At 52.8% G+C, this 12953-nt stretch overlaps 1 protein-coding gene across 5 annotated transcripts; it reads right to left on the reverse strand.

Moving 5' to 3' along the window:
• Window positions 1–369: 369 nt before the first annotated feature.
• Window positions 370–12205, reverse strand: Fance (FA complementation group E). 5 transcript variants are annotated; one of them, XM_070023906.1, is made up of 10 exons: window positions 11894–12201; window positions 7981–8635; window positions 7557–7601; window positions 7229–7297; window positions 6871–6954; window positions 6418–6541; window positions 5650–5779; window positions 4672–4738; window positions 3006–3131; window positions 370–692 (listed from the first exon to the last, which is right to left on the reverse strand). In XM_070023906.1, the coding sequence occupies exons 1-10, from the start codon at window positions 12115–12117 to the stop codon at window positions 591–593; spliced, it is 1626 nt and encodes a 541-aa protein (XP_069880007.1). In that variant the 5' UTR covers window positions 12118–12201; the 3' UTR covers window positions 370–590. The 5 variants fall into 5 exon arrangements, with proteins under 5 accessions (XP_069880007.1, XP_069880005.1, XP_069880006.1 ...); XM_070023904.1 differs by having other exon boundaries at window positions 6871–7014; XM_070023905.1 differs by having other exon boundaries at window positions 5650–5728; window positions 6871–7014; window positions 11894–12199.
• Between the last annotated feature and the right edge of the window lie 748 nt (window positions 12206–12953).

Here is a 12953-nt window from a genome sequence, read left to right on the forward strand (position 1 = left end):
ATCTCCAATTATTATCACAGGAAAAGCCAATGTGGAGCTGTGGCTCAAGTGGTAGAATGGTAGCCTTGAGCAAAAAAGTTTAGGTACAGTGCCTAGGTCCAGGGTGCAAGTCCCAGGCCCAGCAAAAAAAAAAAGGGCTGGGAAGGTGATTCAGTGGTAGAGTGCTAGCCTTGCATGCATGGGGCCCTGGATTTGACTCCTCAGCACCACATAAAGAGAAAAAGCCGGAAGTGGCGCTGTGGCTCAAGTGGTAGAGAGCTAGCCTTGAGCTGAAGAGCTGAGGACAGGACCCAGGCCCAGAGTTCAGGCCCCACGACTGACAAAAAAAAAAAAAAAGTAATAATAATAAAATAATAAAAAGCATGAGAGCCCTGTGCAAATCTTGCTCTTTATTAAATACTATTGATCCTGTCTGGGGCCAGGAGCCCCCGTGCGTGCTGCAGGGCCCAGATGACCTCTGTGCAGCCTGGAGCAGGGGGCAGTGGGCCCCTGGGATGGCCAGGCCCTGCTTTCCTGCTGAGGCAAGGGGCAGGCCAGGTGTTGAGAGCGGGTGCTAGTGCAGCTCAGGAGGGCGGTCCTTCGGTGGAGGCTCAGCGGGGCAGATGTTTCAAGGAGGCCTGCAGGGACTTCCTCAGGAAGGTGGTGTTAGACTCCAGGGCCACAGCCAGGCCCAGTCTGTGGGTCTCTGTGATCTGAGGGAAGGAAGAGTCAGGTCAGAGCTCCAACAGATGGGTCTTCCCCTCTCCTCTGTTTTGGAAGGAGAGGAAGCTAGGATGTGGGACTGGGGAAGGAGGACAGGAGAAGGTTCCGAAGTAATCAAACCTCATTATTTCACCGCATGGATCTGGAACCAGATAGCAGCTGCGCAGTGGCTAGCTGGCACATTGCCTCTAGCTGGCAGCTAGTACACGTTACGTGCACTGCAGCCCCCGTGTCAGTTGTGTACTGCCACCGTCCTTGTGGACCACACTGTCTCTTTGCTGACTTGTTCCCACAACTCCTGACTCTCGGCTCCTGTGTCGTCATTCCCCACAGGTGACAAACACATCTGGTCTGCAGCTGACCAAGTCACTGTCCAGCTAGCACTTCCTGGGAGATTCCAGTGGATCACACAGAATAGGGGGAGGGGGATCCTCCTGGGGCCTACGGGATCTCAGAGGGCCCAGAAACTCTGAAAACGTGTAGTGTCCACGCTTCTGATCTACAGTGAATTTTACCCACAAACAAGCCTGTGATGCTCAAGAGAAAGGTAAAATGCTAACAGAACAGCCAAGGATGCTGGTCTTCAAGATAAAGGCTAAAGATACAACTTAAGCTCTTAAGTGGAGCTGCCAGTCTCAGTAATGTGACCGCGGGCCTCACCCAAAACTCTTGTCTCTTTTTCTCATTAGTAGCTATTTATTTATTTATTTATTTTTGTCGGTCATGAGGCTTGAACACTGTTCCAGCACTCTTCAGCTCAAGGTAAGTGCTCTACCACTTGAGCCACAGCACCACTTCCGGTTTTCAAGTAGTTAATTGGAGATAAGAGTCTCACAGTTTCCTGTCAGGGTTGGCTTTGAACCTTGATCCTCAGATCTCAGCCTCCTGAGTAGCTAGGATTACAGGCATGAGCCACCAGTGCCCGGCTAGTAGCGGTTTGTTAACATTGTGGTTTGATGCAAGGTTACTTCAGATCATCTTTTTTTTTTTAGCCAGTCCTGGGCTTGAACTCAGGGTTTGGGCACTGTCCCTGAGCTTCTTTTGCTCAAGGCTAGTACTTTACAACTTGAATCACAGAACCACTTTTGGCTTTTTCTGTATATATGATACTGAGGAATTGAACCCAATGTTTCATGCATGCTAGGCAAGCACTCTACCACTAAGCCACATTCCCAGCCCAGATAGTCAAATTTTTGCTCAGCTGGAATCCCAAGTATTACTACTTTTTCCTTAGAATAGGAAAAGTGCTGACTGGAAGGGGATCAACCTAGTGGTATTGGCATTTAAAAATATTTGAACAGGGGCTGAGAAGGTGGCTCAATGGTAGCATGCTTGCCTAGCATGCATGAAGCACCACATAAGCAGAAAAAAGCTGGAAGTGGAGCTGTAGCTCAAGCGGTAGAGCGCTAGCCTTGAGCTAAAGAGCTGAGGGACAGCGCCCAGGCCCAGAGTTCAGGCCCTGTGTATGTGTGTATGTATATATACATATATTATATATTATATTATATATATTATGTATATAAATATAATTATAACATTATATATAATATGTATAATATTATGTATTATAATATATGTTATATATTATATGTGTGTATATATATATATATATATATACATACACACACATACATACATATATATGAACAAAAAATTTAGTATTAGTTTTTTGGATTTTTTTTGGCCAGTTCTGGGCTTGAACTCAGGGCCTGGGCACTGTCCTGGGGCTTCTTTTGCTCGAGGCTAGCACTCATACCACTTGAGCCACAGCGCCACTTGGGCTTTTTCTGTTTATGTGGAGCGAGGCATGGAACACAGGGCTTCATGCATGCTAGGCAAGCACTCTACACTAAGCCACCTTCCCAGCCTGTATTATTATTTTAAACACTGAGGCTCAGTACTCTCATCCATAAAATGGAGTCCAGTAGTACACCTGTAGTCCGAGGAACCAAGGCAAGAGAGGCAGTTGAGGGCTGGGGGTGGGACCCCAGGGACAGAATGCTTGTCTAGCATGGGCAAGGCCCCAGTGCAATCTCAAATACCAAAAAGTAAGTTTTAAGATAGAAAAGACCAGTTGAGCCCAAGGGTTGGAGACCAGCCTGAGCAACACGGTGAAACCATCCAAAGTAAAGAAGTCAGAAAAGGAGATAATGATAGCTCTCCTGTCTCTTCTTTCACAGCCTGACCCATGGAGTACACTACAAGTCCCCACATGGAAGGACTTAGTACTGGCCCCCAAGCAGCCCCCCTCCCCGGGCACACCCTGCCAGCCAGCTCGGCCTCCAGGCCCCAGCAGCACTCACATGGGCCTGGTAGTTGGTCAGCACAGTGAGCACGAGCTTGGCGTAGGCCACCGAGGCAGTGGCTACCAGCCCCTCTTCACAGAGCCTCTGCATGAGGACACCGAACGGTTCCGGAGGCACGTCTACCTGCACACAGGAGATGGCGTGGTCACAGAGCCAGCCCTGAGCCAACCCCAGCTCCAGCACCTTGTGGCAGCTCTAGTTCGGGTCTTGTGCGGAAGGAAGCTGGGTGCTCAGGGGGAGGGGTGTCTTGAAGGCCCGCTCTTCACTTCCTGGGCTGCAGGTTGAGCAGCGGCTCTGCACACACCTGCACTACCACGGCACACTCACACTACCATGGCACACTCAGAGCCTCACCACAGGCCCCAAAGCAACCATGCCAGCCATGGCCTGAATCCTCAGAAACATGAGCCAAAGGAAGTCTTTCCTTCCACTAGGGTCTTTTCACTTTGTTTTGTTTTTGAGACGGGGTCTCACTGTGGAGTTCATGTAGCCCAGGCTAGCCTGGAACTCACCATCTTCCTACCTCTACCTCCCCCCAAGTGCTGGAATTACAGGAATGCTCCACTACATCTGCCTTCCTTTCAAGGTTTCTTGGTAGTGTATGCTGGAACTGGGGCTCGAACTCAGGGTCTTGCGCTCTCACTCTGCTCAAGGCTGGAACTCTACCATTTGAACCATACCTCCACTTCCTAATTTTTGGTGGATAAGCGTTAGCTTTGACTGTCCAGGCAGGCTCTGAACTTCTTCTCAGATAAATCTCCACAGCAGCTAGAATTACAGGCCTGAGTCACTCATACCCAGCAAATAGTTTTTTGTTTGATTTTTTTTTTTTTTTTTTTTTTGTTTCAGTAGGGGGCTGGAACTCAGGGCCTTTTGTGTGTCATGTCCCCTCTCCCAGGGCTGGTCTATACTTGAGCTACACCTCCACTTCCTCACCACACTCTTTCAAAGTTTTTTTTATCTTCAAGTATTTTGTCACAATGACAGAAAGCTAATATATAAGGTAAGTCTCCGTTTCCACACCTGTAAAATGAGTTTCAAAATACCTACCACTGCCAGGTGTGGTGGCTCATACCTGTAATCCTAGCTGCTCAAGAGGCTGAGATCTGAGGATCACGGTTCAAAGCCAGCCCAGGCAGGAAAGGCCATGAGACTCTTATCTTCACCATAACCACCAGAAAACCTGAAGTAGCACTGTGGCTCAAGTGGAAGAGTGCTAGGCTTGAGCTGAAGAGCTGAGGGACAGCCCCTGGGCCCAAAGTTCAAGCCCCATGACCAACAACAACAACAACAACAACAACAAAACCTACCACTGAAGGCAGTGAGAGGGTGAAAGGCATCAGGTGAAAGGTGTAGGTCTCAGAAAATGGTGGCTATCATATCCTTTGAGCTTTTAAAGCTTTGAACATAGGAATCTATTACTATCCAAAAATACTATCGAGCTTACGCAGACAGCTCAGAAAAGCCTGCTCTAGGCCTTGCAGCTAGTCAGAGCAGTGCCACATGGACCACACGGCCAGTCTCCACTCCCAGCTTGCATGCTGGCAGAGCTCGCCCTCTGTCACAGCCCTGGGGACAGCCGTCTTCCCAGCCCTCCATTACCTGACTCGGATCCCGGCAGCCCGTGCTCCCCACAGACAGGCCAGGGCAGCAGCCAGCTCACCTGCCGTTCCAGGAGCGCCTGCAGCACCACGAACGTCTCATCCCTCCAGGACAGCTCCAGCATGTGCCTGCACAGAGGCGGCCTGCTGAGGAGAGCCCGACCTCCACCCAAGCCTGGGAGGCCAGGCCGCTACTCCCCACAGAGCAAGGCCTCGCCAACAGAGGATCACCAGAGCAGGTGACAGCTCTAGGAGCCATTGCTGCAGTCTGCCCACGGCACAAAGATCCCTGGAGAAACCATCAGGAATTGAGTGTACCCTGAAAATCAAGGGAAGGAGACTCGGGAACAGGTGCTGATGTTAGACACGAGACTCGCAGAGCTGGTGAGTCATTCCTGCAGGAACTGCCGCTATCCACACTAGTGAGCTTTCCATCCCCCTGCAATCTCCCTTGCTCCAAAAGGCCCAGACCGCAGTGTGGAGTGTGTCTTCTTGGTGGGGGTGAGGAGAGTTACAGACCTAGGTTTGACCCCAGGCTTTTCACTTGCGTTGGCTGGGTACTGGCTTGGCCAACTCCCTAATTCCTGTGTAGTTCTTCCATCTGTCAGGTGGTGGCAGCACTGAGACTGTAAACACACGAAGTGCTGCCTGAGTGGGAGCTGAGATGATCTGTGAAGCTGTGTCCTTCTCGAGGTTGTCACCGCATATTTCATACCTGTTCCTTGGGCTTTTACTCATCCTTCACATGTGTACTGTAACTCCTCAATTTTAATACTCAAATCCAATAGCACCCAGGTGGAAAGCACAGGCAGGTTCAGATCCCAGGGAGAGGGACACTGGCTGTGCCACGGCCTGATTTCTCTTCAGTTGTTTGTTTTGCCCTGTTAGGCAAGGGCTCTTACCACTCAGCTACAGCACTCTTACCAAAGCCTATCTTTAGAGACAGAGTCTGGTGCATATCTGGCTCCCACCTGAGTGCCAGGGGCAGGCCTGGCCTGGGAGAAGGGAGGGAGGGGCAGCATGGAGGCCAGCACACGCACCTGAGCATCAGGAGCTGCATGTCTGTCTCGAGAGACTCCTCCTTCATCAGAGAACACAATAACTCTGTCTGAGCTGGACCTGGGACAGAGAGAACAGGGGAGGGGGGCTGGGGGCCAGGCAGGAAAGGGACTGGGGGAACAGGAGGTCCTGCTTGTTACAGGAGCACTGTTAGAGAAGCAGGAGATATTTTTATTATTATTATTATTATTATTATTATTATTATTATTATTATTTGCCAGTCCTGGGGCTAGAACTCAGGGCCTGGTGCTGTCCCTGAGCTTCTTTTGCTCAAGGTTAGCACTCTACCACTTGAGCCACAGCTCCACTTCTGGCTTTTTCTGTTTATGTGGTACTGGGGAATTGAATCCAGGGCTTCATGCATGCTAGGCAAGCACTCTATTGCTAAGCCACATTCCCAGCCCACAAGAGATAACTTTTTTTTTTTTTTTTTGGTGGGTCATGGGTCTTGAATTCTGGGTCTGGGCTCTGTCCCTCAGCTCTTCCGATCAAGGCAAGCGCTCTACCACTTGAGCCACAGCACCACTTCCATTTTTCTGGTGGTTAGTTAAAGATAAGAGTCTCGTGGACTTTCCTATCCGAGCTGGCTTTGAATCCTGATCCTCAGATCTCAGCCTCCTGAGTAACTAGCATTACAAGTGTAAGCAAATTAATCAGCAAATACCCAGTTCCTACCAGGGCCACTGTGGGGTGCAGGATGCTAGGAACAGAGAAGACGGTTACCAGGCCTGGGGATGACTCTAGAATACCTATGCCAGAGGCCTGGAGCACAGGGTCCAAGAGGGCTCTGCAGACCGGGTAGGTATACTTGGCACAGAAGGAGGTGAGGGATGTTCTGAGCAGCCAAGAAGCAGAGGAAGTCAGGGAGAGGACCTGTGGCCAGTGGGGAGGAAACATTTGCAGGTTCCTCTTCTCAATAATGCTGTCACACATGAATTTCTCTTGTAGCCCACTTGCAGGGGCTGTCCATGGAAAAGACCCATGGCTCCCCCCTGCAGCTCCCAAACCTTCACCAGCTCCTGGAAGGGCTCTAGGGCCCAAGAGGGAAGAGCTGGTTGGCACGTGGCTTTGGCTGGGGAACCCAAGGCCTGCCAGTTGAGCAAGGGCCCTCCCCTTGTCCCAGGCAAACCAGAATCCTGCAAGGCCAAAGGTGCCCTCTCCCCGCAAACCCCCTCCTGAGGGCTCAGCACTCCTGCACCTACCCGTCCAAGAAAGAGGCTCCTGGCCAGCACAGTGGCATTTCCGATGCTCAGGTGTGGGGAGAGGGCCAGCAGCTGGGTGCAGAACTGCAGGAGGCCTGCATCTGAGAGCTGTGGGAGCTGCAGCTGGACACACAGCCACTCCATCTGCCCATGGGGGGTGGGGAGAGGACAAGGGGGGAACCACAGGAGACAAGGTAGAGCCAGAGAGCTGCTCCAACGGGAGGAACCAAGACCTAAAAGAAACCCCATTCAGGGTTTACCTGCCCAAGAGACGGAAAACAAAATCCCCTCCCACGAGCCCTGCAGGAGGTTGTGACAAGTGCGACCTGGGGGCCAGGCCATCGGCATCTGCTCTTACCTGGCTGGGGCTACACTCATGCAGAAACTGCAGTTCAACTGGAGAGCTGTCCTCCAACACCTCCAGCCCCTGGGGAGACAAACCCCATGTTACAGCTGAAAGAGCCCCTCACAACCACCACTGGTTGTCAGGGAGTCGTTCTTGGAGGAATAGGAGAGGGCCCTCCCTGGGGTTAGATGTCTGCTCCAAGGCCAAGGAAAACTCTCCACCTTCTTTCTAGCCCTGCTCCCCAACCCATGGTGCCTCTTTGAGCAGGGGCTTCCCTGGCCCCGGCTGAAGGGTAGGCAGCAGCTGGGAAGGCAATGGTGAGCAGGGTAGGGCCAGTTACCTCCTCAAAGGTCTTCAACAGCTTCTGCAGCCTGGTCACCTGGTCCTGTGGAGGAGAATCCTGTCACTGCCAGTTCCTAACCCTGCAGGGCTGCCCGAAGCCTAGCCTGCCTCCTTCTATGTCTTCTCTGCTTCCAACCCTAACAGTATAGGGACTTGCGGGCCTTGGACTGGCAGGGCAGGCTGGCCCCGGCCTCACCCTCAGGGGCTAGGGCAGCAGGGCTGGCCCCTTTAACAACGCCATGTTAGAGATCACAACTCTTCAGTCTGTAGAGTGGAAGCCACATTACCTCAACTGTGTTCTCCCTCCTCCCTCCTCCAGCCCATGGACTTCAGAGATGTCGGGGCTGAGAAACAGCGGCTCACGTGGAACCCTCCAGTTCTGGCCAGCAGTGCCCTGTAAACCCACTTCCCCGCCACACTACCTGGAGAGCTTTAGGCAGCTCCACTCTTTCAGCTGGGTTCTTGGCCTCCGGCCTCTGGCCAGCCTCACTGGCCTCAGTTCCCCCAACAAGCTGCTGCTTCGTGGGTAGTGCACCTCCTTCCTCGGACGGGGAGGCCAAGGCCTCGCGCTCCTCCTTATGGTCTTTCTCTTCTTCCCTTTCCCAACTCCGGATCCTCTTGGGGGCCCTCTGGCTGCCAGGACTGGCATCTTCTGGCTCCCTCCTGCGTTTCTCCTGCTGCTGGGAGTCCTCGGTAACTGTTTCCTCTTCCTGCTCTGGGTTTGGAGCCTGAGAGTCCCTGCTATCCTCCTCTTCTTTGTCCTCTTCCAGGTTTGGAGCCTGAGGCGACCTCAGCCTCCTGCCCCCCTGGCCCAGCTGCCTGCACAGGCCGCGGAGCTGCCTCTGGCAAGTTTGGGACAGTGGAGAGACTCCCTCAACAGGGTCCCTGTCACCCAGATCTCTTTGCAGCAGTATCCCTAGGGCCTGGAGCCAGGCATCTGGGGCAGAGGCGACTTCCTGCTGTGCAATATGCAGCACAGAGAGAAGCCCACTTGCAGGCAGCAAAGGCTGAACAGCCATTAACAGAGACATGAGGTTCTTCTGGCATAACGCAGGCAATCGCAGCAACAGTGGCTTCCTGGTAGCAGAGGGAGAATAAGCAATCAGGGTGTCCTGCTGAAGGTAGCTCGTTAAAGGGCAGACTGGGAGAGACTAGAGGTACAATTAGAAACTGGCAGCAATGGGCTGGGAAGGTGGCTCAGTGGTAGAGCGCTTGCCTTGCATGCATGAGGCCCTGGGTTCCATTCCTCAGCACCACATAAGCAGAAAAAAAAGCCGGAATTGGCTCTGTGGCTCAAGTGGTAGAGCACTAGCCTTGAGCTGAAGAGCTGAAGGACAGCGCCCAGGCCCAGAGTTCAGGCCCACAACCGGATCCAAAAAAAAAAAAAAAATCTTCAAAAAAAAAAGAAACTGGCAGCAATATCTGCAGGAGTTGCTCTGGATAGAGGGTAGCAGAAAAGAGACAAGTGGGGGACTGGGAATGTGGCCTAGTGGTAGGATGCCTTGCATACATGAAGCCCTGGGTTTGATTCCTGAGAACCACATAAACAGAAAAAGCCGGAAGTGACACTGTGGCTCAAGTGGTGGAATGCTAGCCTTGAGCAAATGAAGCTCAGGAACAGTGCCTAGGCCCTGAGTTCAAGCCCTAGGACTGGCCAAAAAAAAAAAAAAGAGAGAGAGAGAAAAGAGACAAGTGTTCATTGACTATCTATTACATGCCCAGACCTGTTCTCTGAACCTTGGACATCTATTTCAGCTTTAAAAAAACCAAAAAACAAAACAAAAAAAATGCCTGCCAAGCCCTAGTGACTCACACCTATACTCCTAGCTACTCAGGAGGCTGGGACCTGAGGATCTTGGTTTGAAACCAGCCAAGGCAGAAAAGTCTGTGAGACTCTTATCTCCAATTAACTTCCCTAAAACCAGAAGTGGAGCTGTAGCTCAAAGTGGCAGAGTGCTAGCCTCAGGGACAGCGCCTAAGCCCTGAGTTCAAATTCTGAGTTCAAGCCCCATGACCAACAAAAAATAAAAACAAGCTGGGACCTATTCTATAATAAGTATATTCTGGTTTTATATCACAGAAAAAAAGTCCACTCTCATATTTTAGATAAAAATATTAAAGATAGTAATATTTCAGGATGCTGTGTAATGCTTGGTGTGCTACCATGTAGCCTCTGCCACAGTCCCCTGGAACTTTCAGGTTGTTTCTTTCACCACACCAGGCCCTTCTAGAAGGCAGATGCGGTGTCTACATCCTCAGTGTCCCAGTAGGCCCTTGGTGCACATTCATGGAATGAGTCGACTCTCTAACAGCTAGTGCACAGAATGCAGCCAGGGCTGCTGAGGACAAAGGCTTCACAGAGGCACAGAGGTGAGACTTGAAACAGAAGGAACCAGGTAATAATCCTTTATGAAATCAATTTCCAAACAGTACTTCCCAGAAGCAGAAGGGAAGACTCAGAGGACTGACAGTCTTGTGCTTTCAAGTCAAAGGGGCAAGAACAAAGCCCCCTCCTGTAGGCACCAGCATTCTGATTGAGCATCGTCCTTCCAGGGCATCAAAGGCCCATGGTGCAGAGTAACTGTCTGAGATTCTGCTGATACATGAACCCAGACTCCATGTGACCCTGCAGAACTGTCTGTCATCAGAGGGACTTGGCCTGAGGACAGAGAATAAAATGGGACTTTTGGGCAGGGCACTTGTGATACACACAAAAACAAAACACCTAGGAAATATCAAAACATAAAATGTAGTTGCTACCCCTAAGGAAAAGGATCTTGCTGCAAAGTATATGTCCAAAGCCAGGCGCCGGTGGCTCACGCCTGTAATCCTAGCTACTCAGGAGGCTGAGATCTGAGAATCGCGGTTCAAAGCCAGCCCGGGCAGGAAAGACCGTGAGACTCCTATCTCCAATAAACCACTAGAAAACCGGAAGTAGTGCTGTAGCTCAAGTGGTAGAGCGCTCGCCTTGAGCTAAAGAGCTGAGGGACAGCGCCCAGGCCCAGAGTTCAAGCCCCATGACTGACCCCAAAAAAAGTATATGTCCAGACCTCTGATAGTCTAAGCTATACAGATCAACAGATGCTAATGCCTTCATCTATCTTTTTTTTTTTTTTTTTTTGATGGTCCTGGAGCTCAAATTCAGGGCTTGGGCACTGTCCTTGAACCTCTCTGTGCTCAAGGCTAGAGCTCTACCATTTGAGCCATAGCATCACTTCTGGCTTTTTCATTTATGTGGTACTGAAGAATCAAACCCAGGGCTTCATGCATGCTAGGCAATCACTCTACCACTAAGCCACATTCCCAGCCCATCCCTGAGCTTCTTTTGCTCAAGGCTAGCATGCTACCACTTGAGCCACAGCACCACTTCTAGCTTTTTCTGTTTAAGTGGTACTGAGGAATGGAACCCAGGGCTTCATGTATGCTAGGCAAGCACTCTACTACTGAGTTACATTCCCAGCCCCACCTCTTCTTTTTTTTTTTCTGTTAATTATGGGGCTTGAAGTCAGGGACTAGACCGGATCCCTGACCTCTTTTGCTGAAGGTTACCACTCTACCACTTTGAGTCTGAGCACCACTTCTGGTTTTCTGGTGATTAATTGGATATAAGTCTCATGGACTTTTCTGCCTGGGCTGGCTTTGAACTATGATCTTCAGATATCAGCCTCCTGAGGACTAGTACAGGCATGAGGCACCAGCACCCAGCATTTACCATATCTTGAATATTTATTTCTGTGTACATATTTCACCACAGGTGTCCCCATTAAGCCTAAGTATACCTAGACAGTAGGTCTGTGTTTCCTTTGTGTGTATGTGCTTTTAACTCAGGACCTGGGAGCTGTCCCCTTACCTGTGTCTGTGTATGTGCCTAATTGTGCCAGTCCTGGGGTTAAATTCAGGGCCTGAGCACTGTCTCTGAACCGGTTTCTTTTGTTGTTGTTGTTTTTGGGGGGTCGGTTGTGGGGCTTGAACTCGACCTGGGCGCTGTCCCTCAGCTCTTCAGCTCAAGGCTAACACAACCACTAGAGCCACAGCACCACTTCCGGTTTTCTGGTGGTTCATTGGAGATAAGTCTCATGGACTTTCCTGCCTGGGCTGGCTTCGAACCCCGAACCTCAGCCTCGTGAGGAGCTAGGAGACAGGTGTGAGCCATGGGCGCCCAGGGACATTTTCTGGGATGGAAGCAAGCGGTCAAAACAGACTTAACTGCTTTTCAGGTTGCTTCTTTGCGCGCCTCCCGGAGTCTCCGGTGCCCACGCGACCGCACACAGTGGGGGCCTAACGCGGGCCCCGCCCGGGCCCCCCGACGTCTGCACCCGCGGGCGGAGGACTTACAGCTCCAGGCGGCCGCCGGGCGCGGGCACCACCGGCTCCTCGTGGCACAGCGCCTCCAGGAAGGGGCCCCAGCTGAAGGAGGCCGGGCCGCGGCGGCCCAGCGCCCGCAGCGCCCCCAGGCCGCGCCGCGCGCCCGCGGGCCCGGCCTGCAGCGCCCGCAGCACCAGACGGGCGGGAGCCTCCAGCGACGCCCAGGGGTCCGGCGCCCCGTCCGGGGCCGCCATGCTGCAGCCCGAGCCCGGCCGCCCCGTCCTGCTGGGGCCTCGGCTCCGAAGCTGGCGGGAGCGGAGAAGAGCCGCGGGAGCTTCGCCGACGCCTCGGAGCGCCGCACCCAGAGGGCGCCAGTGAAGGGGCGGGGACGTGGGCGGGGTCTTAAGGGTGCACACCGGAAGGGCGGGGCTAAAGGTCTCCTTACCAAGGAGAACGCGCCGGAGGGGCGGGCGGAGGCGGGGCCAGGCCAGGGCGAGTGGGCGGGGCCGGGCGGAGGGGCGGGTCCCCGGCGCGGCACCCCGCGTCTTCGCCGTCGGTCCCTCGGTGCAGTCTGTCCGCGGTCCTGCCTTACTTTCAACCCAAACTGTCTTTTTTTTTGGTCGGTCGGTCGCGGGTCTTGAACTCTGGGCCTGGGCGCTGCCCCTCAGCTCTCCGGCTCGAGGCGAGCGCCCTACCACCTTCCCAGCACCCCGAAGCGTCTGTGGTTGTAGCTGCAGATCGTGGCTTCGCACTAAGATTGAGCAGTTTGCCATCCCGTTCATTGACATCTCTTCCACAGGCCAAAAACAGATAACCCCGTCCGTGTTCGGTCCTCTCCAGAAATATAACTTGATGTCCGAGGATCTCTGCCCCAGTGCCTGGAGGTGGCCACAGCCTTTTCCTGGGAGCTTCTTCCAAAGACCAAGGACCAGCCTTGCTCTGGTTGTTTGGGGACGGGCCGGGGGGAGGGGGGGCAGGAGAGGCTTTGCCTCTCTGGGCTCCGGGAAAACCCGCGGGACAGCCGATTCCTCGGGAAAGGAGGGGTCGGTGCAGAGGACAGGGAGGGAGGGCAAGAGGAGCTCGCAGCTCC

The sequence above is a fragment of the Dipodomys merriami genome, unplaced genomic scaffold (genome assembly GCF_024711535.1).
Source record: "Dipodomys merriami isolate MVZ:Mamm:240054 unplaced genomic scaffold, mDipMer1.0.p SCAF_16, whole genome shotgun sequence".
NCBI classification, from domain to species: domain Eukaryota; kingdom Metazoa; phylum Chordata; class Mammalia; order Rodentia; family Heteromyidae; genus Dipodomys; species Dipodomys merriami.

Excerpts from the sequence above, each read along its gene's own strand:
- Fance (XM_070023904.1), bottom strand. The coding sequence starts at position 12,117 with ATGGCGGCCCCGGACGGGGCGCCGGACCCCTGGGCGTCGCTGGAGGCT. Across the intron at positions 8,636-11,893 it reads CCCGGCGGCCGCCTGGAGCT|GAAGCCACTGTTGCTGCGAT; the intron begins GTAAGTCCTCCG and ends CTCTGCTACCAG. Across the intron at positions 7,602-7,980 it reads AGCTGCCTAAAGCTCTCCAG|GACCAGGTGACCAGGCTGCA; the intron begins GTAGTGTGGCGG and ends TCTCCTCCACAG.